Genomic DNA, 24,385 nt, shown 5'->3' on the forward strand with positions numbered 1-24,385 from the left:
GGGGGCTTGCCTCCTTGATTAAGGTAAGTTTTAGGGTTAGGTTATTTTTTCCTGTTTCTCTTTCCTTTCAAAACACGTGTGAAATGAAATCTATAATTTTTCGCTTCATCCATTACCACGACACGGGCGTACGAAAAGAACAAAATACAAGTAGACCGGTACGGAGAAAGCCGCGCTTGTCCACGATGGCATTAAAAAAACGGAAGTCGTTTCTTTATGCAAATGAGGTAGAGTCGACTCAGAAGTTTACTTTTTTTTTTCTTTCTTTTTTTTCTTGAAGCCGATCGCATCAGTTTTCCTAATTTTGCTAAGGAACCTCGTCAAAATCCTTCGAAGTAAAAAATAATTGCGTTTTGGGAATTTGAAACGTGATACTCTCCCACTTTACTCAAGTAGGTTTATAAGAACTATTTTTACTCACTGGTAACACCAGCTGTTTGGCATAGTGGTAATGCTGTTTGCTTCCAACCCTTACTCACAGGTTCGATTCACGGTCACGCCACTGATTTTTCTAATCCTGTCATATAAATGTGTAAAATGCTTTCAGATGTTAACATGTCACTAATAATACCCATTTCAGGTGAAGAGACAAAGGAAGGCAAGACAACACAAAGTAACACAAAATCACTTTACTTTCTTTACTTCCAACCAAATACTAAACCATATCTTTTACAAAGCTCACTCAAAAGTCCCTTCTTTATTACATAGGTTGGGGTGGTCGCTCGTTACGGAAGTCCTTCCCTACACACTAAGTCCACATCACTAACTAAAACGTAAAACTAAAAGTGTTGTAATTCATTAGTTTTTTGAAGAAATCTTAAACTTAAAAATCCGAATTGCTGCTGCTAAGCTAAACATGAACTACGGAAATACAGGAAGGGGCAACCCCCAAAATCAAAATCTCCCTCAAATCCCATCAACAAGCAATCCCCCATCCCCTTCAAAAATTTGCGAAAGGCCACATATTATCATCATCATCATCCGGTGCCTTGCCGACTGGCGTGGGCGATCATGGACCTCCACTTCCATCTGTCTTTCGAAGCAGCAATGGTGTCTGTTGTTCTTGCTGCTCCCAGCCATGTTGTCATCTTGTCCAGTATCTTTTCCCTCTGTCTGCCTCTACCTCTCTTTCCATCAAACTTTCCTGTTGTTACAATGTTCTCTAATGCTTCTTTCCGCATTGTGTGTCCGAAAAAATTTGCCTGTCGTTTTCTTATATTCGTGATAAGTTGTTTTCTATAATTTGCTTCAACCAGGACTTCTTCATTTGTTTTTCTAGCTGTCCATGGGATACATAGCATGCGTCTCATGAACCACAACTCTGCCGCAACAATTGTTTTTTCCAGCTGTTTATTGATTGTCCATGCTTCGCACCCGTATAATAGGATTGGCTCGATGTAGCTTTTCATTACATATTATACATAGATCTATTCTCACCCCTGGTGAGAATAGCTCATGACCCGCTATTCTCACCTGCCTTGAACATTGACAGTGATGTAGATCTAGATCTGAAAACAGCGGTAAATCAAAGGGAAGCAAAATCCCTGATTTTTTTTTTCCGTCTTTTTTAGAAAATGGTAAATTTTTACTTTCTGACCCTCACACAAATGCACTGGCAGAACACAACATATATATAATTATTGACCTCTAAAAGCCTTTCAAATCAATTGTTTTCAAGAAATTATCAAAGCTAATTGCAGATCATCGAATAATATTTTGAAATACAGGGTGGGGGGTTAATGCCACGCCCCCAAAACCCCACAGATTTTTTAGGACAGGTGGGCTTGCCCCCCCCCTCTCCGAAACCTCCCATGTTGTTAAAACTAGTAAAATATTACGCAGTTGAGCCTATTGTTGTAATTATTATAATATAGTTCAACATGATAAATTTATAACTCTTTCCCAATCATAGTGTATGTTACAGTTACATCTCCTGTCTTTTGCAGGGTATTGATCCTGTAAATATTTGAAGCTGATTGAAGGATTTGTCTTACTTTCCTCTTTATCATTTGGGAGATGGGCTTATTTTATTACGGTAGTTTCATGAGTTGATGGGGTATTGGCGAGCCAATTAAAGCAAAACAAAAAGAGGGAAAAGAGTAGTATTTTAAATTGCAAATGTTAGAAAACTTCTGATATTTTGAAATTGTCTTAGAAATATTGCTCCTGAAATCTTTGCAAAACTTCATCATAATAGTATAGTTGTTTTTTTTCTGAAGTATAGCAGTTGTAGCGTTAACTTCTGAGATCCTTAGGAAGGCTTTAGAGTATTTCTTATTTTACCTTTCCTGCAGTCTCAATGGCAGCTGTTCCTGCTGAAGGCCAAGTTCCTTGGTCCAATAACAAGGATGACTATGAACTCCTGGCTGTTATAGGTAAAGTCTGTTAATGTTGTGATTCATTTACGTCTCTGTCAACGCAATTAGATAGTTTTAGGGGCAGGCAACTTCATTTCTGCATAAAAGGCCATTCTAGGTGTGGGGTAAACCCCTCAGAGAGACTGAGTCACTCAATAAAAAGGAACCCAAACTTATGTCCTTTTTTATGATACTATTTCCCACCCATTGTGATATTTCGTATCACAATAATCACTTGACTTTGAATCTCACATCGCAAGAAAGACTTTTGATTTTGAATTATTTGCCTGAGAAAGAATGTTACAAAACGTTGATACTATCAATTTGTGTCTCAGCCTGGTTGTAAAAATAACACTTTGTGTCACAGTCTTCTTTAAATAACAGCAATTGCTGTTTTTTTCTCAGCTTATGTATTATACACGAGTGTTAAATAAGTATTTACCCTAAAACTATGAAAGAAGCAAGCCAGAGAGTTTAATTTTGAGACTCACCATGCCTTTTCTCAACTTAGACATCCTGCAAATTTACACATTTTTTCATCTTTGTTTGACCTTCAAAAACCCTCGAGCATAATTTGACCTCAGATGGGGTTCAAGCCATTTCCTTCTCTGCAGATGTAACATCTTCATCACTATGTACAAGGTATCATTTAATAACTTTTTCAGATTTTGGAAAAGGAAATGTCCCAGAGTGCTATATTTGGTGAAAAGGGTGGGTGTGGGAGAATTTTTAGCCACAGTGGGATGCATTTTCTTTTGGTATTCAAGAACCATGATCACTAAAACTGCTCTCAAGTTTTCACAGTTCTTTGGAATTCCCCAAATTCCACATGCATCATTCTAGATCACATTCTCCAAGTTTCATCAATTTAAGACAATCCCCATGCGTGAAAAGTAGAAACAGCTATTTCCAGGAGAATTGTTTAGGAATAATGCAGAATGTTATTACTTTTGTATATGGAAGATTCGGTTGGGAATTGGGTTTTTTTTTCTTCTCTCTGACTCAATGCTGATGTTGTTTTTTAAATATCTAAAACAAGTACTTTGGAATGAAATACTCTATACATACCTTTTGTACTTAATTCTCTTCGTCTTTTAAATTCTTTTGTTGAAAAATCAAATGGGTAAATAAAGGAATCTTTGAAACTCTTCAGGTGCTGGTGCCACTGCTGCAGTCCAAGCTGCCATTTGCAAACCCCGCAATGAGAAATGTGCCATCAAGCGGATCAACCTGGAGAAATGCAATACGACTGTGGAGGAACTACTGGTTTGTGGTTTCCTATTGTGTGCGGGTGGTTACATTGGTCTCAATATTCCACTGTTTAGTGGATTTCCACTACCGCCATTTCCTCCGCTAAACCGCCACTTTCTGTACATAATCAAGACAGGGTGACTGCCAGGCCCTGGGAATTTGAAAAAAAAATCGCAGAGACCCGCGGATGCCCTGGGAATTTGAGGAACTCTGTAAACTGCCCCGGGAAAATACATAAAACTAAATCTGATAACGTCCGTTCATTTTTGCTGGTCACGATTGTGATATTCGTTCGGCTTTTCCCAGTCTGAGAGTACGTTTGAAGTGAAGAGGTGGCTATGGCGGCCGGCGGAAATGTATGTGTGATACCGGGGCATGATCGAGGAAATCAAGATCTACTTTCGCTTTCGTTACCACCCAGAAATTTACGGGTAATAGTTTGATAACGCGACATGAAGGTTGTGCATTGTAAACGCTGTGTCGCCATGAAAATAAACCAATATTTGTCCTGTGCTGTTTCTTGTGAAAAAAAGAAAAGAAAGTTATACAAGTGTCTTGTCGGGCTCGCCATCGTGACCGGTCAGTGTACCTGCGCATGTTCGCATCACATTGTGAGTAGCCTACCGGCGATTGTTGGAGTCGCCAAAGTTCATTCAAAGTCTAAGCGCTGCGAAGTATAGGACTCCAGAATGGTGGAGATTATTGATTAAAAATTTTTTTTTTAAGATACACTTGCGGGAGGCAACACAGAAGGACAAAAACTGAACTTGATAAGCAAAGAATTTTGATTATCATCATACTACTAGATTCTAGAGCTCTGTGCAAAGCGCGCGTTGGTGCAGGCCTTGTGTGGAATCGGGATCCGTCATACCCTGTAAGCCGTGTTTTTTAACTAAAGGGTTCACGTTTCATTCGGTGGATGATTGTATTCATATCTATATTTTAGCTTTCTGTTCAAAATTCACAGATTTTTAGTTTTCAGTGTCACTGTATCTTGCCCTCCAACAGCTCTTACAACTCTCACACTTAGTAGGTCTACTTGAGCCATTCACGTTATTACTCTACTTTGACTTTGAGCAATAATCTTTGTCTTTCATGTTTATTATAATGGATCATGACACCCAGACTGGTTCTTGACAGTCGATATTCTAGTTCTAGGCCCTTTCTCAGGCTCAAAAGAGGATTCATTTTTATATACCGTAATTTCTTTAGGCGAATATGATGAGGGGAAAGTATAAATATAAGTGAGAACCGACTGAAATACCAAATTCACACAATGCCCCAGTGCCACCCTGACATGTCGGTGTGTGTGTGTGTGTGTGTGTGTGTGTGTGTGTGTGTGTGTGTGTGTGTGAGCATGCACTGTCATTGTTATATAACATGCTCCTGGAAAATGAATGAGCCCTCCCTGGAAAATTGGGAAGCCGGGTTGGCAGTCACCCTGTCAAGATTGTAAATATTTGGTAAGTGACTCTTACTTGAAATTATCTTCCAAACCCTCAAATTGGTATGAAATAACCTTGCTTTGATAAATTGATAGTTTTTATTTCAGCATTTTAGGGTTAAACAGTATAATAATGGGTGTCTTGCGAAAATGGTCTTCTGCCGCGATCACACGGAAAGTCCGTTCTTTTTTTAGATTCTGAGTTGAGACCCATGTGGTTAGTGGATGCTGTGGTCTGATCTGCTTTTTTTTTTTTTTGAGTGCTGCTATTATAAAATCTGTTCATAGTTAAATGTTACTGGGTGTTTGTCATTACTTCTACAAAATAAAATTTTTACTCAGTTCCATAAATCTATTTTGTCCTCAGCTAGAGGTCTGAACTGAAAGGATAAAGTTATTCAGTTAGTTTCTTGAAGAAGAAAAACATTTTTCTTCGTGATCTTTATAAACATTATTAAACTTCATTTCAGTTTAGCAAACTCATTTTGACATGTCCCAATACATCACAATAGAATCATCGTTGGGCTTGAAAAAAATTTAATTTGAATTTAAAATCAAAGCTTTGTATTTGTAAAGAGTAAATATTTCTACTGAATAATTGTGAACAGCTTTTTTGAAGATGCAGTAAAGAGCAAAGATAGTTTGCATGAAGGGAGTGCTCCACACTCACAGGAGCTGAAATAGTTTAATATGTTGCCAGACCATATTTACCTTCTTTGTTTCAATTTGAGTCTGGATGGTTGCTTTTTTCATGTTGACGTTCGTTAAGATTCATTTGTATTTGCAATGATGTTTCAAACTCTTTCATATTTCTCCTGAGGTTGATGTTTGTTGGAGCATAGCGTGTCTTGGTTGCTAATTTTGATTGTTAGAGTGGATGGCGCTGAAAGTATGATGCCGTGTTATTGAAATTTTAAACCCTATTTATTTGTCAGCTGAGCAATATGTAGCCTGGGATGACTTAAATATTTTGTTGCAGAATTAGCTATGTATTGTTTTTATGGGTAGACAAATGCTCATTTTGAAAAAGGCAGTATTTTTTTAGAAGTTAATTTCGCATGGGCCTCTCCTGGCTTCTCTTGTGGAGATGTCTAAACTGATTTTTGCCATGTGACTTTTCCTCAGAAAGAGATCCGGGCCATGAGTCAGTGCAAACATGAGAATGTTGTCTGTTACCACACGTCATTTGTTGTGAAGGAAGAGCTCTGGGTCGTGATGAAACTGTGTGGAGGTGGTAAGGCCATCATGAGGCTGTTTTTTTTTCTTCTCATCAGCACCCATTACTCTTGTTATGTCTTTCCGTTACATGTTGTTGTGGCAGTTTTTGTATTTATATAACTTTTAAATAGTTTTTGTGCTACTAACGTATGTTCATAGACCATTTTATCCTTTTTACTTTTGTGACTTGTTAAATGATAAGAATATTGAGAAAAGATTAGTGTTTTGGATGAAAAATGCATTGTTTACTCAGGTGAAAATAGCTGAAGAGTCGTGGATGCTCTTGCTAGCCTCATTTTACTCTATTGCTTAGGAGGTCTTAACTCACATGCTGCCAGACCTGAGGAGTTTCGGGTAAAACAGGTAAAATGGATAAGTGTCACGACGCGATGGAATCAGGCGCTCGTCAATTTTTGGGCATATAGAGTTAATACAATCTTAAAGCTTGTTCATTTGTCTTGTATTTGTCTAAAAAAAAAGTACCCCTTTGTCTTGAATTGAAGTCGAGATATTTGTGATTGAAGGTGGTAGGATTTGAGAGGTAAAACTAGTGATAAAATAACTGCCAAAGTTTGGTGATTTCCAAAGCTTGAGAGTCCAGGGAAACTGGAAATTTTTCATTTTTCGTACCTTTAACGAACGTTATTCTATAACATCAACTCAGAAATGTGTTTTTAAAAGGACCTAAAAGTTGTTGAGCCAAAAATTTTAAAAATTTGGAAAAAATTACATAATGCTCAGAAAAATGCGGGTTCCTTTGATTTTATTGTTTTGACGAGTGCCTGATTTCACCTCTCTGCCTAACATATACAGGCAACCGCAATCACCGAAACTCCTTGGGTTTGAATTTCCTTTTTTTTTTTCTACCATTACCTGTTCTGAATTGAGGGCTGTCTTTTGAGGGGATGTATCTGCTGTGTTTTTAGAGTCGATTGAACATTGTTTGAGTTACTTCCCTTGATAACTGAATACAATTTCTAATTTATTTCCGGGACGGCTCGAAACACATTTTGGCAGGATGGCAAATGAACCTCTCAACCTTTAGACCCACGGGCTTTAGAGTTTACAGGGGTGGTGACGTAGCTTCTGACCATCATCTGTTTATTTCAACAATCTGACTAAAACTAAAGCAAAGACAGGGGAGTCAATCATAGGTGCCGGTACAACGTAGAATTTCTGAGAGAGCCATCGTCAAGAGAAGAGTTTAATGTAGCAGTTAAAAACAGGTTCCAAATGTTGGAAACACTAGGTGAGGATACCAGCATGGAAGAAACATAACAGGCAATAAAAGAGGCTGGACCTCTGTGTGTCAAGAGGTACTAGGGAAATAGAAATGTGAGCACAAGCCGTGGATATCTGCCACCACTCTGAGGAAGATAGAGGACAGGGAAAAGAAAAAGGATGTGGTAAACAGGAGCAAGACAAGAGCAGCCAAAGCAAAGGTCCAAGAAGAATATTCCAAAGCAATGAAAGATTTGAAAGTCAACATAGGGAAATAAAAAGAAACTATGTAGATGACCTGACGCGTGAAGCAGAGTAGGGCTGGATCCTGCTCGTCAAATTTGAGAGTGGCGATCCGCGATTCAGTCGGCTTCAATGAATCGCGAGTACGCGAGCACTCGTGGAGCTGTGGCGGAACACTGACTGAAACGGAACAGTGTCATATCAACGCCTCTTGGCGAGCGCGAGTCCCACTCTTGTTGTTCCGCCATCCTCTCCCTTTGTTGCGCTGCTCTATCTACTGACCTCAATTAGTGACCCCCATAAATTCCCCCCCCCCCAACCCCACCATTCGCTAAAACAATGGTTCCATAAAATTCCTTCTGTCTATTGGTTGGACCCCGTTCATTTTGTTTTTAGAGGGGGGTTGGACTATACCATCTTTTGTAAAATAAGGGGAGCCATACTAAGTGTTCCGTTCCGTTCTTGCGCTCATGACTCGACTCAGCAGTAGGTTAAACTCTTGGAGTAACTAGCCACAAGGTGGTGACAGCAACAGGGGAGTGAATCGGGAATCGTTTGGCGATACTGGTCCGCGTTCTGCTGAAGTGAATCGTGAATCGCGTTCCGCAGGAAAGAGTGGCGATTCAGTTCCGTTCTCGCGCTCGTGACCCAGCCCTAGGAAGCAGCAGGGGCAGGAAACATGCGAGGACTGTATGAAACCACCAAGAAACTTTCAGGCAGATACAGGAGCACAGATGTGCCAGTTAAGGATAAAGAGAGAAAGCTTCTCACAAGTCCAGACGAACAGAAAGAACGCTGGAAGGAGCATTTCAAAGAGCTACTGAACAGACCAAGGCCAGAAATTGTTGAATTCCACTAGCAGAGATTAATCTGGAGATGAGTTAAGAAAAGCCCAGTTTAAAGGAGATCAAGGAGGCGATAAGACACCAGAAAGCTGGCAAGGAATTCCTTCAGAAGTTCTCGAGGTGGATATCAACACTACGGCAGGGATTCTTCATGGAATTATTGGCAAGATATGGGACAGCGAAGAATTTTCACAGGATTGGAGAGAGGGATTGCTTGTGGAACTACCCAAGAAAGGAGACCTGCATGAGTGTATAAACTACAGAGGAATCTTGCTCCTGTCCATTCCTAGGAAGATTTTAAGTCGTACCATACTGGAAAGAGTGAAGGAAGATGTTGATGTAAAACTAAGAGAGGAGCCGGCAGGATTTCGTAAAAAGAGACCATGTACAGATCAGATTGCAACTTTGAGGATAATAGTTGAGCAGTCCACAGAGTGGAATTCTTCCCTGTACGTTAACTTTGTTGACGACAAGAAAGCTTTTTACAGCCTAGATAGGGACTCCATATGGAATCTCATGCGCCACTATGGAATACCTGACAAGTTTGTGAGATTGATCAAGAAGATGTATGAGGGAATGAGCTGCAGTGTCTTACTTGGAGGGCAGCGGACAGACTCGTTTGAAGTGAAAACAAGAGTGAGACAGGGATGCCTGCTATCGCCTTTTCTCTTTTTATTAGCAGCAGATTGGATAATGAGACAGACAACATCGGGACAACGCGGTGGCATTCAGTGGACCCTTTCCAGTCAGTTGGAAGACTTGGACTTTGCCGACGACTTGGCACTTCTTTCTCACAGTCGAGCCCAGATGCAACAGAAGACAGATCACCTCAGGACCTCCCGTAGTGTTGGACTCATATTCACTCAGAAAAAACTAAAGTTCTTCAAACGAATGCAGCCGACATTCCTATCACACTGCAAGGGGCACCATTGGTGGATGTTGAATCCTTCACCTACATGGGAAATGTCATCAACAAGGCAGGGGGAACAGATGAAGACATCAAGGTCAGAATCCAAAAGACAAGAGCTGCATTGATCATCCTCAGGAATATATGGATGTCTAAGGAACTGGGATTGAACATTAAGCTGAGGATCTTCAAAACAAATGTGAAGACTGTTCTACTGTATGGTTCAGAGACATGGAGGCTCACAGCATCAGCAGCAAGGAAACTGCAGAGCTTCATAAATGGATGTCTTAGTATGATAGTGGGGATCAAGTGGTTCGATCAAGCCACAATCAACTGGGAAAGAACAAGCCAAAGGCCAGTAAAGGAAGACATACAGGTGAAGAAACGGAAATGGATTGGGCGCACCCTGAGGAGATCCCCTACGAGCATCATCAGACAGGCTTTGACGTGGCATCCACAAGGAAAATATAAGAAAGGAAGACCGAAGATGACATAGAGGTGAGCAGTGCATGTGGAAATGGAAAAGGCGGGGACATCATGGAAACAGCTAAAGAAGGATGCACAGGACAGGTTTCGCTGGAGAAATGTTGTTGATGGCCTATGCTCCACTGGGAGTTAAAAAGGGCAAGAGAGAGAGAGAGAGAGACCCATGGGCTATGTCAAATCTCGTCTTTTTTTGTGCTGAAAAATTTGACAGCAATGCTGACACAAGTTGTGAGAGGTTTCAGAGTTAAGTAGAGGTTAAAGGAAGGCTGAATTGACGAGTAACAGTGAACTTATCGATCTAGATCTAAATCTGGTAGTTTCATTAAATAATTTCTATTTTTTCAAAATTTGGACACATTTGCAAAAGGTTATACAAAAATGACTGTTGCAAATGTCTTTAAATTGTCTGTTGCATTCTGCAGTATGTTTTATTGCTTTTTTTCTTGTCAAGTTTCATTGTTGGGTGGTGAAAAATAAGATCACAAAGATTTTTTGAAACTAAATGTCAGAACGCCTGGCATTTTTCGGAAGTTTAGTCATTTTGTCCTTGGCAGCGAGTGAGTTAAGAGCTGCTCATTTAGTTTTGATGACAATACATTATAACTTTGATGCTCTTTTGATTTGATTAGAAGTTTGCTTTTCTCTGAAATATGGGTCTTTTGCTTCCTGTTTATTGCTTAAAGTGTTTGCTTGAGGTCTTTGTAAGTATTTTTGTACAATATTCAATTTTCAAGGTCAGTTGTATCTTTGCTTGTGGTTTAAGCTTTCTCTATGAAAGCAAGAAGTTATCTGATTCCCTCTTTGAGACATGACATGGATAGCAGGTTATAAGATTCGAGAAGATAATACTTTATTGTCCCTGAGGGATATTTTTCTTGACTGTATAGGACGGTTAAAACATATGCAGGTATACATAAAGATTAAATTATATATTTCTACATAAAGATTAAATTATATATTTCTACATAAAGATTAAATTATATATTTCTCTCATTAGAATTTAATATGAAAAGAAAAGTAAAGCTGACAAAATGTACATATCACATCAGATGCATCATTCAACCACATGCAGGAAATTCATGACAAGACCTTTAGAGTTGTACAGATAGATACTTGAAAAAGCTATACACTTTGATGTTTATTTTTACTGTAGTCTTATACTAGGTGATAAGAAACTTCTTTTGTATCTTTGCTTTCTCTGTTTTTGGAGGTACTTATGTGCCATTGCGTGATCTTACAATGTGTGTGGAAAGGGGGTGTGATGGGTCGTTTATAATGCTGTTTATCTTTTTTATACTTGTGATCTTATACATTTCATCAATTCTAGTAAAGTCATATCCATAGATCATGCTAGCTTTCTTAAAGGTTCTGTCAAATTTTTCTTTACCTTTCACCATACAATTCCCAGCCCAGCAGTAAATACAAAAGAGTAACACGCTTTCAATCATAGAATTGTATAAAATGGACATGATAATATTATGTTGTCATTGCTTTGATTGTGAAGATATATAGCCGATTTTTTGTTGCTAGTGGTAAGCCATATTCTTGGAGAAGTTTTGAGTGTTGTTTGTGATGGTTTTTCGTCAGGTTCTATGTTGGATATCATCAAGATGAGGTTGCGTATGGGAAATGGGAAAAATGGCGTCCTGGATGAGGCTTGCATTGCTACTGTGTTAAAGGAGGTCTTGAAAGGGCTCGAGTACTTCCATGCGAGTGGACAGATTCACCGGTAAACTTGGAAAATTCTTCTTTTTCATGGATTACACACACTGTTTCGCACATCATACACCATGTTTTTCTGCATTTCTTAAAAGATTTCACGTTATGGTGAATTTCTGCTTTGAATTGATTCGTTTTCTCTCCTTCACTCGATATTAGAGTTGCCCTCATTACGAGGATGAAAACTCTCACAGAAGAACAACACTACAGCTGAAGAGTAAATGCTACTTCATTGCAATAATAGTGATGGATTTGTATAATTTAGACCAGAAATAGAACCCGATTGTTTTCAGGTCATAAGTTATGATTGCATTATTTTGAATAAAATGAAAGTGTCAGATAACTCAAATATTGGGTTAAATGTTAAACTTAGGTGAAATTATTAGCTTTCATGTGACGTTATACGAGTCAAGTTTTTCCCTTTTCAGTGGGTCTGACCAAACATGACTTTATATCTTGACTTTTGACTTCTTCCACAGAGACATCAAGGCTGGCAATATCCTCATTGGGGAAGATGGATCCGTGTTTGTTGCTGGTACAGATCTAATTTTTCTCTGCAAAGTGACTTGTATTGTCACAACAGATTTCTGTTTTTGGGAAAATTCCATTTTTTAATTAAAAAACTAAAAAAAAAATAATGTTCCTTGTGTATGATTAAGTATGGTATTCTGGGTGGAAATATTAGTTCATGATTTTAAGCGGGGTACTCCTTGTATGCTTTTTCTTTTCTCATTGTGATCTTTTTCCTCTTTTGGAAAACTTTCTACATCCAATGTTGGGACTGAAAAAGTAAAGTTTGCCAGACTTCTTTGAAATATTTAAAAGTGGTTTATCTGTTTTGTCTTGTATTTACTCAATTCTAACCTTTTTGACTAGCTCACTATTGATCTATTTATTAGTGCTTTTGTTTTATGAAAATTAATGGGGTTTTTTTTCAGATTTTGGTGTGAGTGCGTGGCTTGCCACTGGGAAAGACCTCACCCGAGACTCTGTTCGCCACACGTTTGTCGGGACACCGTGCTGGATGGCCCCGGAGGTCATGGAACAGGTGAGTTAAAGGACGAGCATGCTCTACGAGAGCATTATATTGTACAACTGATTCTTTCTTTGAGCTGCTCTCTGTTGTTTGTTCATATTGAGGTTTGGTTTGTGTCCTTTTCTTGGAGTGCTTGGAAGATTCTTTTCTTTTGTTCTTCCACTTTGTGAGATTTTCTTGATAACCTGTTCTTGTTACCACATCTAGATAAATAGAGTCTGTGGAGATGAGATCCAGTGATGGCAGCTGGAAATCTTTTTCCTTTGGAAAACTTTATATATCCAATCTTGGGATTGTCTGTGCTTTATTCCTGAATATATTTCCTTTTTATCAGGTGACTGGTTATGACTTCAAGGCTGACATTTGGAGCTTTGGCATCACAGCTATTGAATTGGCGACCGGAACTGCACCGTATCATAAGTTCCCACCAATGAAGGTAAAGACAAAATGCATGCGAACATTGTGTGTGGTGTATGTCTATTTTCCCATTATGACTAAATATATCCCAACACTGCTTATGTGCTCAGTAAGGTGCTTAGGAAACCAGATTGTTGCTTTTACATTCAATGTCTGCTCATTACACTGTGTTAAATTTATTCAGAGGAATTTTCAAATCTTTTTTGGGTGTCGTGTGATCTGAAGCAGAGGTGGGTTTAAAAAAAATTCAGTGCAACATTTCTATGTATTTAGTTATTTTGAACTTTTCCACAGATTGCTGCTGGTTAGAAGGCCTTCAAAAATTTTTAGTTTAACATTAGGACAAAAAAATCCCCTGCTTTATCTAGAATTTTATCTTCAACTACTTCCAGTGTAGGATATTTCGGGAGTTCAAATGATGAATTTTACAATTATTTGTCCAACCAGGGGGCCAGGAGGGAGGAGGCAGGGTTACAGCAGCCTGCCTCATAAATGGTATAAATTGGTTTAATGGTGGCGTAAAACATTCACACTGAGTACAAACCCTGATTTGGTAGGTGCTGATGCTGACGTTACAAAACGAGCCGCCCACTCTGGACACGAATGCAGAGGACAAGGATCAGTACAAGGCTTACAGCAGGATATTCCGCAGGATGATCAGCGAATGTCTGAAAAAGGATCCAGAAAAGAGGTAAATTTGTTGCTTGGGATGTAAGTCTTGTCTGTGTCAAGCTTGTTGCTTTGATAATTGTATGTGATTAGAGTACACCACCAGTAGGTTCTACTTCTGTTCTTTCTCTGTTTTTTCTGTCTGTCTGGTTTTCTTTCTTCCCTTCAATCAGTAGCTGTCATTATATTTATATACTTGTTTGAACTCAAACTCGTTGGGGTTCGTAGGTTCTGTGGTGTAGTTTGCTCCTTCTTTCCTGTCAAACATCTGTCATCCTCATTTCCCCTCCTTTTCTTTTTATGTTACTCTCTTGTGACACCTTTAATTTTCTGCACTTTTGTATGATATGTTAGTGGTGCAAATGCTGTAAAACTCTTTCCAAAACTAAAGTTAACTAATTCAAACAAAGATGTTGACAAATGGATTGTGAACATGTGTATTGTCTGTGTCAAGTATGTTACAGTAATAAATGGATGTGAATGTCCAGCACTTTGGTGACTTACAACTTTCCAATGTTTGTATTCTTCTGTTGCTTGTGGTCTGGATTAAATCATATTTGTGCTTGATATAGCAAACAGCTTGTGTACAGAGGAAGTTTAGTTTGAAATACACGTTGATCTACCTGTTGTTGAAGGAAGGGAAGACCTGTAAGGGATGAAAGCTGAATCATGAGATGTACTGATGGACTTTTATTTTGGTTCTAATTTTCAGACCAACATCTAAACAGCTTTTGAAACACGAATTCTTTAGGAAAGCTAAGGTAAGGAGAAAATTATATTGTTTTTATCCTTAAGGCCAGAATCATTCAAAATCTTTATTTTTAACAGTGAGTCACATTTATGCTTTGTGGGTAGATTTTCTGGGCTTAGTAGTGGTTATAAAAATGTTAACTTTTTCCTTATATTGATCTCAATTTCGTGGCTCTCTGTTGTGGCATTCTTATTAGAGGTGCACTAACTATCTGAGATGAAGGAAAGTTAAGTTAATTGTTTGACTTTTATACCCTTTGTTGAGAGTAGATTTTTAGTGATATTTTTTTTTGTTTTTCCAGGACAAGGCTTACCTCCAAAAGGTTCTTTTGTCAGATGGACCTACTGTGAGAGGGCAGAAGGTGAGTAGTTGGTGGATGGTGGTGTACTGTTGAGAAAATGAATGATAAGAGTTTTATTGTTGATTTATTATTCTAGAGCTGACAGAAATCTAGCTGGTTGATGTGTCTGGAGAGGATGGGAATATGACTTTGTTCATTTGTCATGGTGGGAATATGACTGTTGATTAATGTGTAAGGAGGGGATGGGAATGTGGTTTTTGATTAAAGTGTCTAGAGTTGATTGGAAATATGTCTATTAATTAGAATGTCTGTTTGTGATTGGAATTGTGATCATTGATAATTAATGTGTCACAGGTGAAACGTGTCCCGGGGTCTAGCGGGCGACTCCACAAAACGGAAGACGGAGGATGGGAGTGGTCGGATGATGAGTTCGACGTCACCTCTGAGGAAGGAAAGTTGGTGATGGAAGCCGAAAGGGTGAGCATCTACATAGACAGAAAGATTTGATTTCTTTTCTTGTCAAGAAAGTTTCTTTGTAAACTTTGTTGTCATTTTACTTTATAGTCATGAAAATACACACATAGTCCTGGAATTATCAACCGCTAAATTTGTATTCAGAATGCCAGTTTGTGGCAAAATTTCAGAAGCAGGATATTCTTTTGATTTGCAATTATTTAAAAAATATTTTCTTAGTTAAAAAAATTCTACATGTTGCATATTCAATTTGTTTCTTCCCTTTGAAGAAAGAATGTCTTTTTAAAGAAAGGAATCACTTAAATACTGAAGATAGCAGCTGAATCTAAATTTAGTTGATGGAAATGTAAACGATTTAAAACAATTTTGAGCTAGTCAATATGTACTTACTCTAAGAAAAGGGTGATATGGTTATTTGACAGTTGGAATGAGTCACTTTGTTGTAGTTATTGCATTTTCTTTTAAAAAGGGTGGCTTATTTTGATTTTGTATGTCATCAGTATTTAATATTGTTCACTAAAGATGTCTTTTCTTTTTTCATACTGTACGTTTTCAGTCTCCAAGGGTCAAATTGTCTCCTGATCAAGTGAGTGCTCTTTTTGCTGTTAGCCTATAATCATGTGTACACTTTCAATGGAATGTTGTTAGTATTGACCAGTAGTCTTCATGAGAACTCTAAGCTTGTTTTATTTCTCTGGAAATAAAGTTAGTTAGAATAGCAGACCAGAATGTCACGAAAATGTTGGTAGTTAAAAGGCTAGCTGAAATGTCCCAGTACTTATTTGTTATTGTTGATATCATTAATTTTATTTTATTATTTCGTTAAATTACTACTGTTTTATTACTATTACATTATTATTTTATTACTATTTATATCATAATTGTTGCTAGTGTCATCCGCATCATAGAAGTAATCCTTTTTATCATTATACATATTAGTATTACCAACATCATTATTGTCATGGTTAACATCATTATTGTGATTAACATTCTGTTGTTCGAATAAATTATGATTGTTGTATGCCTAGGTCCCGGAGCTGCCTCTACCTGTCCCGTCCGCCTCCACTGCCCCCCCTGTGGCTGAACCGGAAGAAAAGGTTCCCTCGGGGGAAACGGCTGCACCGAGTGACCCTGCTGTGCCAGCCCCGGTGGTGGATGAGAAGTCCAAGAACATGGTGTTGCGTCTCAGGTATGCCAGTTTTGTTTTTCACGACCTTGCTTTGTGTTGTGAACTCTTTCAGAATGAAAATTCTTTTGGGGTCGCATGCAAAGATGACATATTTTGTAGTGGGCTGATGTAAGGGGAGGAGGGTTCCATGTATATTTGTATTTAATTCACTCTGATTTATGCAGGAGCTGTAAAATTATGGTCTGAACCCCTTTGGACTTCTCTATGTTGCTCTCCGTTTGGTATGACATTTCCAAATCTGCCCAAATTGAACTTCTGTGGAGATAACTTTCATGGTAACAAACGAGTTGAAAAATTGGACAGGATTTTTTTTACACCTTCATGATAATTAGGAGACTTCTTTTTCTTCATGTTCCTCTTTACATGGACATCCCTGTCTCTAGTGTGAAAGCTGCTGCTCACTGCAGGCCCTCCAGGCCCCCATAGAGTTTAGAGCCCTTCTGCCTAGGGTTGGGCCAATATTTCTTTCTTGGTGCCTCTTGCAATGGGCAGGCTTGCAGCCAATGGTTCTCTGTTTGGTTGCCGGTTCAGCTCTGACACTGCTCTGAATTTCCAATCTTGGAACTTGGTGTAAAGGGGGTGTTTCAGTCGGTTGTGTCCTGTGCTAAGTCATGAACAACACAATCTGTCTTGACAAGTGAGGAGGTAGTTTTGGTCAAACTGGTTGTAGCATGGATGTTGTTCTACTTTGCTTGTAGTCCCCTTTTGATGATGGTTTTTACCTCCTTAAGGCTTGTTTTTTGTTCAGGCTGCCCTGATTGAGACCCTTCTGATGCTAAAGAATCAGCGGTTTCATTTTGTAACTAGTTACAGTGAGATGGTATCCACTGTAGCACAACTATGTGTTTTTTTGCAGAGATTTGCTATTGTTGTTGTCAGGTCATTTAGCTCGCTGTCTCTGTTTGATCGAATGGCTTGTTACGGAAAAGTCATCTGTTAGGAGGACCATTTTGAGAGAGGAGCGTGGGTCAGATCTTGAGGAGACTATCTGCATGACTACATTAACCCTTGAATTGTTATTTTCACATAGAAGTAAATATTTTAATACCAGTGTATGTAATGTGGTGTAATGGTTAGGCTCTTCACCTTACAAGGCAAGAGACCTTGGAAACAGTTTCATTCTCTGGAGGATGTTTTATCGACATAATAAATCTTTTTGCTAGGATACTCAGCGTCGATTGGCTCTGACTGGTAGAGTTGAAATGCCAACCCATATGATACTAATTGTGTGGAAAGGGCTATAAAAGTTTCCCTAAGCCGAGCGATCACAGACAATGACTGTCATGATTATGGCACATCTCTCTCACAATGTCTGCCTGCCACTCATGGCCTGCACTGGCTTTCCTCATCACCTTATTGGGCAATTCTGTCTCAAGCCTGGTCCCTTTACTTCTTTTTCTCCCTGGCAAAGCTGCAAATTCATGAAATAAAGAAGGAGGGCTTGCGATGTTTACTTCACTTTTGTCAGTTCCAAGTGAAATGAATCATATCTATGGCTGATGTGTTTCTGACACGAGCGCAGGAATGATCTTGCTACCACACAGAGAAGATGATTTGGAACATGCACTTACGAGTGATAATTAGTATTGGAAAAAATCGGGTTCGGCACTTCCAGCGTGCTTTAAAGTGTATTGTGTTTTTATCCAGCATGCTATTAGCTGGATACCACTGTATTTAATCCTTGAATAGTGAAACAATGTTGCGTTCCATTTTTCTCTTTTGTGATATACCTGCACGTGATAGTCTAATATCTTCTTGTATTTGAATTTGAGACTACTAATAGGCATTTGTTTTTTGTTTTTAAACACAGAAATGACAAGCGAGAACTCAATGACATTCGGTTTGACTTCAAGCCAGGACAAGGTATGGGTTGTTTTTTTTTGGGTTTTTTTTTGTAAGTGTTTTACGGCTCTCGCAACTGCATAAGGTCATATGAGCGTGCTGGACTTATTAAACTTTTTGAGATGATAGGAAGTTTTGAATTTTGTCTGAGTAGCGGCCGTAGCCTACTCTTATCAATTTTAGACCGCCAAGGGATCTTTAACGTGCGCAACTTGCACACAGGCCCTCCGAGATTTTTCGCCCTTGTCCGAGAAGACTAGGCGTAGATCTTTCTGACCAGAAGATCAGGGGTGTTGCTGAAAGACAACAGTAAGAAGGAACCAAGGAGTAGCGGTAGAAAGGCTGCAGATAGAGTCAGGAGCCCAGAGGAAGGGGGAAAGGAATGAGGGGATGGGGGCAGAAAGAGGAGATGAAAGCAGACGACAGAACATTGCTAGAGAGCAGGAAAGGAGGTGAAAGGAGTTGCTACCCGGATTCGAACCTGGGACCTTTGAATGAAAGGCCAACGCCTTAACCTCTAGGCCCCCAAGTATGGTAGTATGTGGCAAGTGATTACAAAACCAGACCTGCCAAGTACTCTGATAAAATGGGAAGCTTTTGATTTTTTTTTGCCTGTCGAAGAACCCTGATCGGATTTGCATAAAATCTGATTTTTGGTTCACTTCCTTGAATTCTGTTTCCCATCGGTCGTAAGCAACTAATTGTAAATGAGTTGAAAGCACATGAGCAATATGAGCAATTTATTATTTGTCTGACTTATGGTAATGTAAAAATACACATTTCTATTTGCGTTTATTTACTTATGTTTGCGATACTTCTGTTTATTTGCCACAGCTGGTTTGTAACATAATTTTAATCTACTGGGGTTTTTTAGACGTTCATTTCCCCCCCCCCCCCGAACTCTCAATTTTTAGAGAAGATTCTGAGAATAGGTCTTATTTTTCGTCATGAAGTGGTTTGCAGGTCTTTTGGATTTGCCATAGGTGCTGTTTGTTTTGTAATGATAGTGTCCAGAAATAAGAGAAATTTGGGGTTTGGTAAAAGTTTAATTTCACGCGAAACAAAAAAGTCAGAAAGCTATTTTATCAAGTGTCTGTCTGATTTAATGTTGTATTCCTCTCAGCCTGGGTTGATCCTGACTGTCGGGGGGAAAAAGCAGAGTGTCCCATGAGTTGCCTAAATTGTGTTTGAAAATCGTAGAACTTGATCAAGAGTAAAAAATGGGGAGTAACCATGCATTATGCCATTTTAAAAGAACATGTGAGTGGGAGCATGGCTGTTCACATTTGAAGTTCCACTGTTAAAGAGGTTGCACTTCTTGCTAGAATGCCGTCAGTCTATTTAATAACTCAAGTTGAAGTGAGTTTACAAAAGTGAAGCTAAAGCATGTAGATAAAGAACATATGTGAAGCATTTTTGACAAAATGAATTACTTCTTGAATTCAAGCCTTAAGGAAATATATACATCATGCTTATGGGTGAAGTTTTTACAATTTATGAGTATGAAATAATAAAAGAATATATTTTAAGAATATGGCATCAAAAGAAAATCTACAAATTTAATCCTTATGTCGATTTTTGGCCAATATCTCCATTTGTTGATTGCGAGAGGTAACTCATTTTGTCAGCACACCTCGCTTACATTTAGTGTTGCGAAGAAACAAAACAGCATAAATATAAAGAGAAACTCATCTGTTTGATTTTCTTGCTTTCCTTAGATACATCTGACAGTGTATCCAGAGAACTGGTGGAGGCAGGCTTGGTGGACGGGAGAGACATGATTGTGGGTGAGTAGGGACATAAAACGGCTGTCTGCGCTTCCTGTTGATGCCAATTTGAAAACTGTATAGCTTTATTACTTCTTTGGCTTCCTGATGCAGCTTTTAAGGACAATGCTTCTCCTGCCGTAAACTGACAAAATACCTTTAAAAAATTTTTCAGCAGTTTCGAGATAAAAAGGTTTTTTTCTCAGCGTATCCATTTAAAAAAGGTGTTTTTCAGAAATTTGAATTCTAATTTATTGAAAAACTCGTCAGTTTCACTTTTATTCAAACATTAAAAAAACCTTAAAAAAAAAACAATTAGGGTAATTGATCAGGCTTTTGATTTATCTGATAAAAGAATTTGGTGCCAAAAATGAAAAAAGATGTTTTGTCAGCTTTCAGTCATGTCGTTAACATTTTTGAAGAAAAATGTCTTGTTAAGGAAAGACATAATATTACTGGTGTCTGTGGTGTGAATGTAAGTTTTCTGCCATGCTCACGACAGATGTGAGTTGGATTCCTGAGCAGGGAAGATGGTGCTTTACTTTTTCTGTTGTTATGGAGCTTTGTATCCCACACAACCTGAGGTGGGCCAAAATAAACTGATGTGAAGCAGTCTGGCTTCTATATGATATAAATTATGTTATCAGGGATAGAAAACATTGTTAAATCACAGAAAATCTGTTTTTGTTGGAAAAGTAAAAACATTTTTTTAAAAACAACACATTTTTATGATATGAATTGCTACGCTGACAGTATAGATTCATATAAAAGCATATGTCGTTAGAGATATGTAGCACAACAACAGTTGGTTGCACATATTGCGACTAGCCCATTCTGGCAGACCCTAACTGTATTAACCTCATGTTCATTTGTCACCGAATGTAAAAATTAGACCAGTACAGCACAAACACTTTTGTATGATGTAGCGGAACCAGTTTTACTACCTTTCTGTTGGATTTCTTTAAAAAAAAAGAAAAACAGAGTGTTTACATTGTTCATTTAATGTACAAGAGGTTTTACTCTTACATACTCTTTTAATGTTTTGCATTAAAATTTTCTTTGATGCAGTTGCTGCCAATCTACAAAAGATGGTGGACAAGGCAGATTTGAACAGCTTAACATTTGCTCTGGTAAGTACTGATGTATCACAAGAACTGACAGATTGGAGATACTCTTCCATGATGTCAAGTGTATCCAGAGTTGTATCAGAATATGTGAAAACATATCTCGTCTTGAGTGGTAGCTGAAAAAATTATAAATTTCATGTGATCGTGCTTTGAAAACTCGTTTCGGTTTCTGCATCTATTTTCGCCTAGTTACATTTCCTGATTCCTCTCTGCTTAGAGTTGATGGAATCATTTATGTGGGAGGGGGTGGTTTCATATTCTTGAGAGCTTGATAAGCGAGTGGGTCACCATTTGTTTTTTTTGTTTTTTGTTTCTGGGCGTTTTTCTAATTTAATAGATCCTGGTTGGTGCAGGGTTGATGATACTCGTATGATGTTGCTTTGACTATATAAGGTACATCATTATGTCCACAGTAAGTTTCACATTATGTGTCAATCATATTTAATAGTGTTGATGAGGTTGTAAATTCTGTACTGTTATTTTATCTGGTATTAATACCCATGCTATTATTAACTTTTATGTCCTCATTGTCTTGGTCTCCTCCTTTAAGTCCTTTCCAAACAGGTGTATGGAGTCTCAAAATAGATGCGATAGAGGATCGATGGGGTTCTTTCTCTTTTAATATCCAGCGTTTGAACTTTTGAAAAGGAAATAAATTTAAGTAAAATATGTCATCCTTCTTATGCCTCATGCTTGATGTTTTATTGAGTAGCAGGAAGGAAAATGTAGGTCTAATTCTGGAAAAGCATTTTTGTGTTTTCATTTTCTGCAAAATGTTCAGTTGAAAGGTAACTGCGACTACAAATTTTTAATTGGCAGTTTATCTGCGTGACCATGGAAATATGAAGTCTGGTTCTTGATTCATTTAAGAAAGATTTAAAACTTTTTATTTTAGCTCCCCGTAAGTGGGGAGGTAAATTGATGATTTCTTTAGTTTGTTGCTTTTATCTTAATGTGCTGACCTTGCTTCATATTTTTTTTTATGGTGGTTCTTTTCAGAATTCCGGCTGTGGTCCCAACGAAGCCCCTGATGACAAAGCTTTAATAGGCTTTGCTCAACTCACTATCAGTGATTCCTAGTTGAAAACCCTTGTGGTAGTGATACTGTTCTTTATGAAATAACATAATAGAATTTACATAAACTTTATATTATATTTATGTATGTGTATATATGTATACATTCTCAAAAGGTTGGCTTTAAAAAACAATGCAAAATCTATGTTTTTTAAATGGTCAGTGTTATTGCTTTTCTAACTTGAATGCAATCTAAACTCGGTGTTTTTGTCAACTTGTTGATGTAATCAGATGAGGCAGTAGTACTGGAAAATTGACCAAGTTATGAACTCCGTGACTGGGAATGACAAGCTCATCACACCACAACATTAAGTCTTTACGCGCTGAACTTACAAACCATGGTTGAACGCTGCCATATTTCAACAGTTTTAGAAACCATACACACCCCAGTTTTGTAAAATGATACTGGCATCCCCTAAAACCAAATCACTTCAGAGTGTCAAATAGCAAAATGATGTGTAATTGTAGATTGATTTTTCAGGAATAAGATATGCATGCAGAAAAATGTTTAGATAAAAAAGTGATATGAGGGCCAAAAAGTAGTGACCCGACAAATGATTCAAACTAATCTTTCCCTCTGCATCTGATGAGTTTTTCTGAATGTCGTCTGTTTTTGTTACATAATTTTCCTGTCATCAAAGAAGCATAGCACAACACGCACAGCAAAATAAAAGAAAATTCCATTTGCATTCCTGATATGCACATATGTGATTTTTGAAAATGTCTGATTTTTTAACATATTTTTCATGTGTTGTCAGTCTGACTGTGCTGACCTTTTGAGAATGGTGTATATGTATTAACATATATATATATGTGCATATGTGAGGCCTCGTGGTGAAATCAGGTGCCCGTAAAAATAATGAAATCGAAGAAACCGTCATTTTTCTGCCTGTTTTGCAATTTGTATCAAATTTTTGTTTTTTGGCTCCACACCTTATATGTCTATGTTGAAACATATTTCTATGTGGATTTTACTGAAAGATGTTGATTAAAGTTAAAGGCACAAAAGATGAAAATTTTCAGTTCCCAAGGACTCTCAAGCTTTGGAAATCACCAAACTTTGCATCTATTTTCTCGCTTAATTTACCTCTGACACCAGGCGACCCCCGCCTTCTGCAATCGCAAATATCTCGACTTCTTTTCAAGATAGATGGGGGTTTTTTTTTCATCAAAAGCAAGACAAATTTACATGCTTTAAGATGAACCAATAACTCCACATGCTAAAAAACTGGCGAGCGCCCGATTCCACAGCGTCGTGACACATATTATGTTATATGGATGAATGGCCGCATCATAGTCTCTTTTGAAGCCACCCAGATACGTATACTCCAGAAGGCTTTTTATGCAAGTGCTTTAAGAATCTAACTAGATTTATTTTGCATTTGAAAAGACCGAATAACATTATTGATGTTCCTCTATCTTTGACTTGTGGAGAGTTGACTTGTGCATCTGTGATGTAAAAATATGCTCTTCTCCGTAAATTCCATAAAGGTGAGCTCAGTTCCTGCTTGTGAAAGATATTTTTGATTTGTCGAACATCCTCATTCTCATCTGTCTGCTGGGGATGTATAAAACACAGCAGGGACTGACTCATACATTCAGGTTCTAAACTGCATCGAACAGGGTGTAAAATATTTACAGCCAGTGTCTGTTCAGTTCTATTATGTGACCCTCAATCCCTCGTTCAATATGATTTGGCTCATGTTCTTGTAAGCCGTCACTGCTGCCTTTTGGTAAGGCAGAGCGAAAAATAATGTTTTACCACACTGTCTATTATTCAAGAGTGTTTAAATGACAAATGCACAAATGTTTCTCTCACCACTGCTTTTGTTAGAATGAGATTACGTCTGTTTTTATTTTTAAAGTGCTGTCTTAGTTTAACATTGTTTTGTTGAAAAGGAAGGGTTGTGAGACTGATGTAGTTTGTTATAGATATTAGCAAGGGGTTGATTTTTATTGTGTAGATAGTGATGATTTTGTAATGGCAATTTAAGTGGATTTCATGTTTGCTTCTGAAAAGACACCAACTTATTTTACTTTTAGAGAAA

The 24,385-nt window shown here is 38.1% G+C and overlaps 1 protein-coding gene across 3 annotated transcripts in view; it reads left to right on the plus strand.

The window, feature by feature from the left end:
- Positions 1-23,197, plus strand: part of LOC101852952 (serine/threonine-protein kinase OSR1) — a 27,103-nt gene extending 3,906 nt beyond the window's left edge. For 2 of the 3 annotated variants that reach the window (XM_013087109.2, XM_005106632.3), the window contains exons 2-18: positions 2,295-2,375; positions 3,511-3,623; positions 6,178-6,286; positions 11,560-11,701; positions 12,171-12,226; positions 12,630-12,739; positions 13,062-13,163; positions 13,702-13,835; positions 14,526-14,574; positions 14,866-14,925; positions 15,220-15,342; positions 15,896-15,925; positions 16,368-16,528; positions 18,339-18,391; positions 20,089-20,157; positions 21,205-21,266; positions 22,263-23,197. In XM_013087109.2, the coding sequence (XP_012942563.1) occupies positions 2,300-2,375; positions 3,511-3,623; positions 6,178-6,286; positions 11,560-11,701; positions 12,171-12,226; positions 12,630-12,739; positions 13,062-13,163; positions 13,702-13,835; positions 14,526-14,574; positions 14,866-14,925; positions 15,220-15,342; positions 15,896-15,925; positions 16,368-16,528; positions 18,339-18,391; positions 20,089-20,157; positions 21,205-21,266; positions 22,263-22,343 (1,530 nt within the window). In that variant the 5' untranslated portion in view covers positions 2,295-2,299 and the 3' untranslated portion in view covers positions 22,344-23,197. The remainder of the gene's footprint in view (positions 1-2,294; positions 2,376-3,510; positions 3,624-6,177; positions 6,287-11,559; positions 11,702-12,170; positions 12,227-12,629; positions 12,740-13,061; positions 13,164-13,701; positions 13,836-14,525; positions 14,575-14,865; positions 14,926-15,219; positions 15,343-15,895; positions 15,926-16,367; positions 16,529-18,338; positions 18,392-20,088; positions 20,158-21,204; positions 21,267-22,262) is intronic. The other variant, XM_035971958.1, reaches the window with a different exon arrangement.
- Positions 23,198-24,385: the final 1,188 nt, after the last annotated feature.

Source organism: Aplysia californica, unplaced genomic scaffold (assembly GCF_000002075.1).
Source record: "Aplysia californica isolate F4 #8 unplaced genomic scaffold, AplCal3.0 scaffold00547, whole genome shotgun sequence".
Classification (NCBI taxonomy): domain Eukaryota; kingdom Metazoa; phylum Mollusca; class Gastropoda; order Aplysiida; family Aplysiidae; genus Aplysia; species Aplysia californica.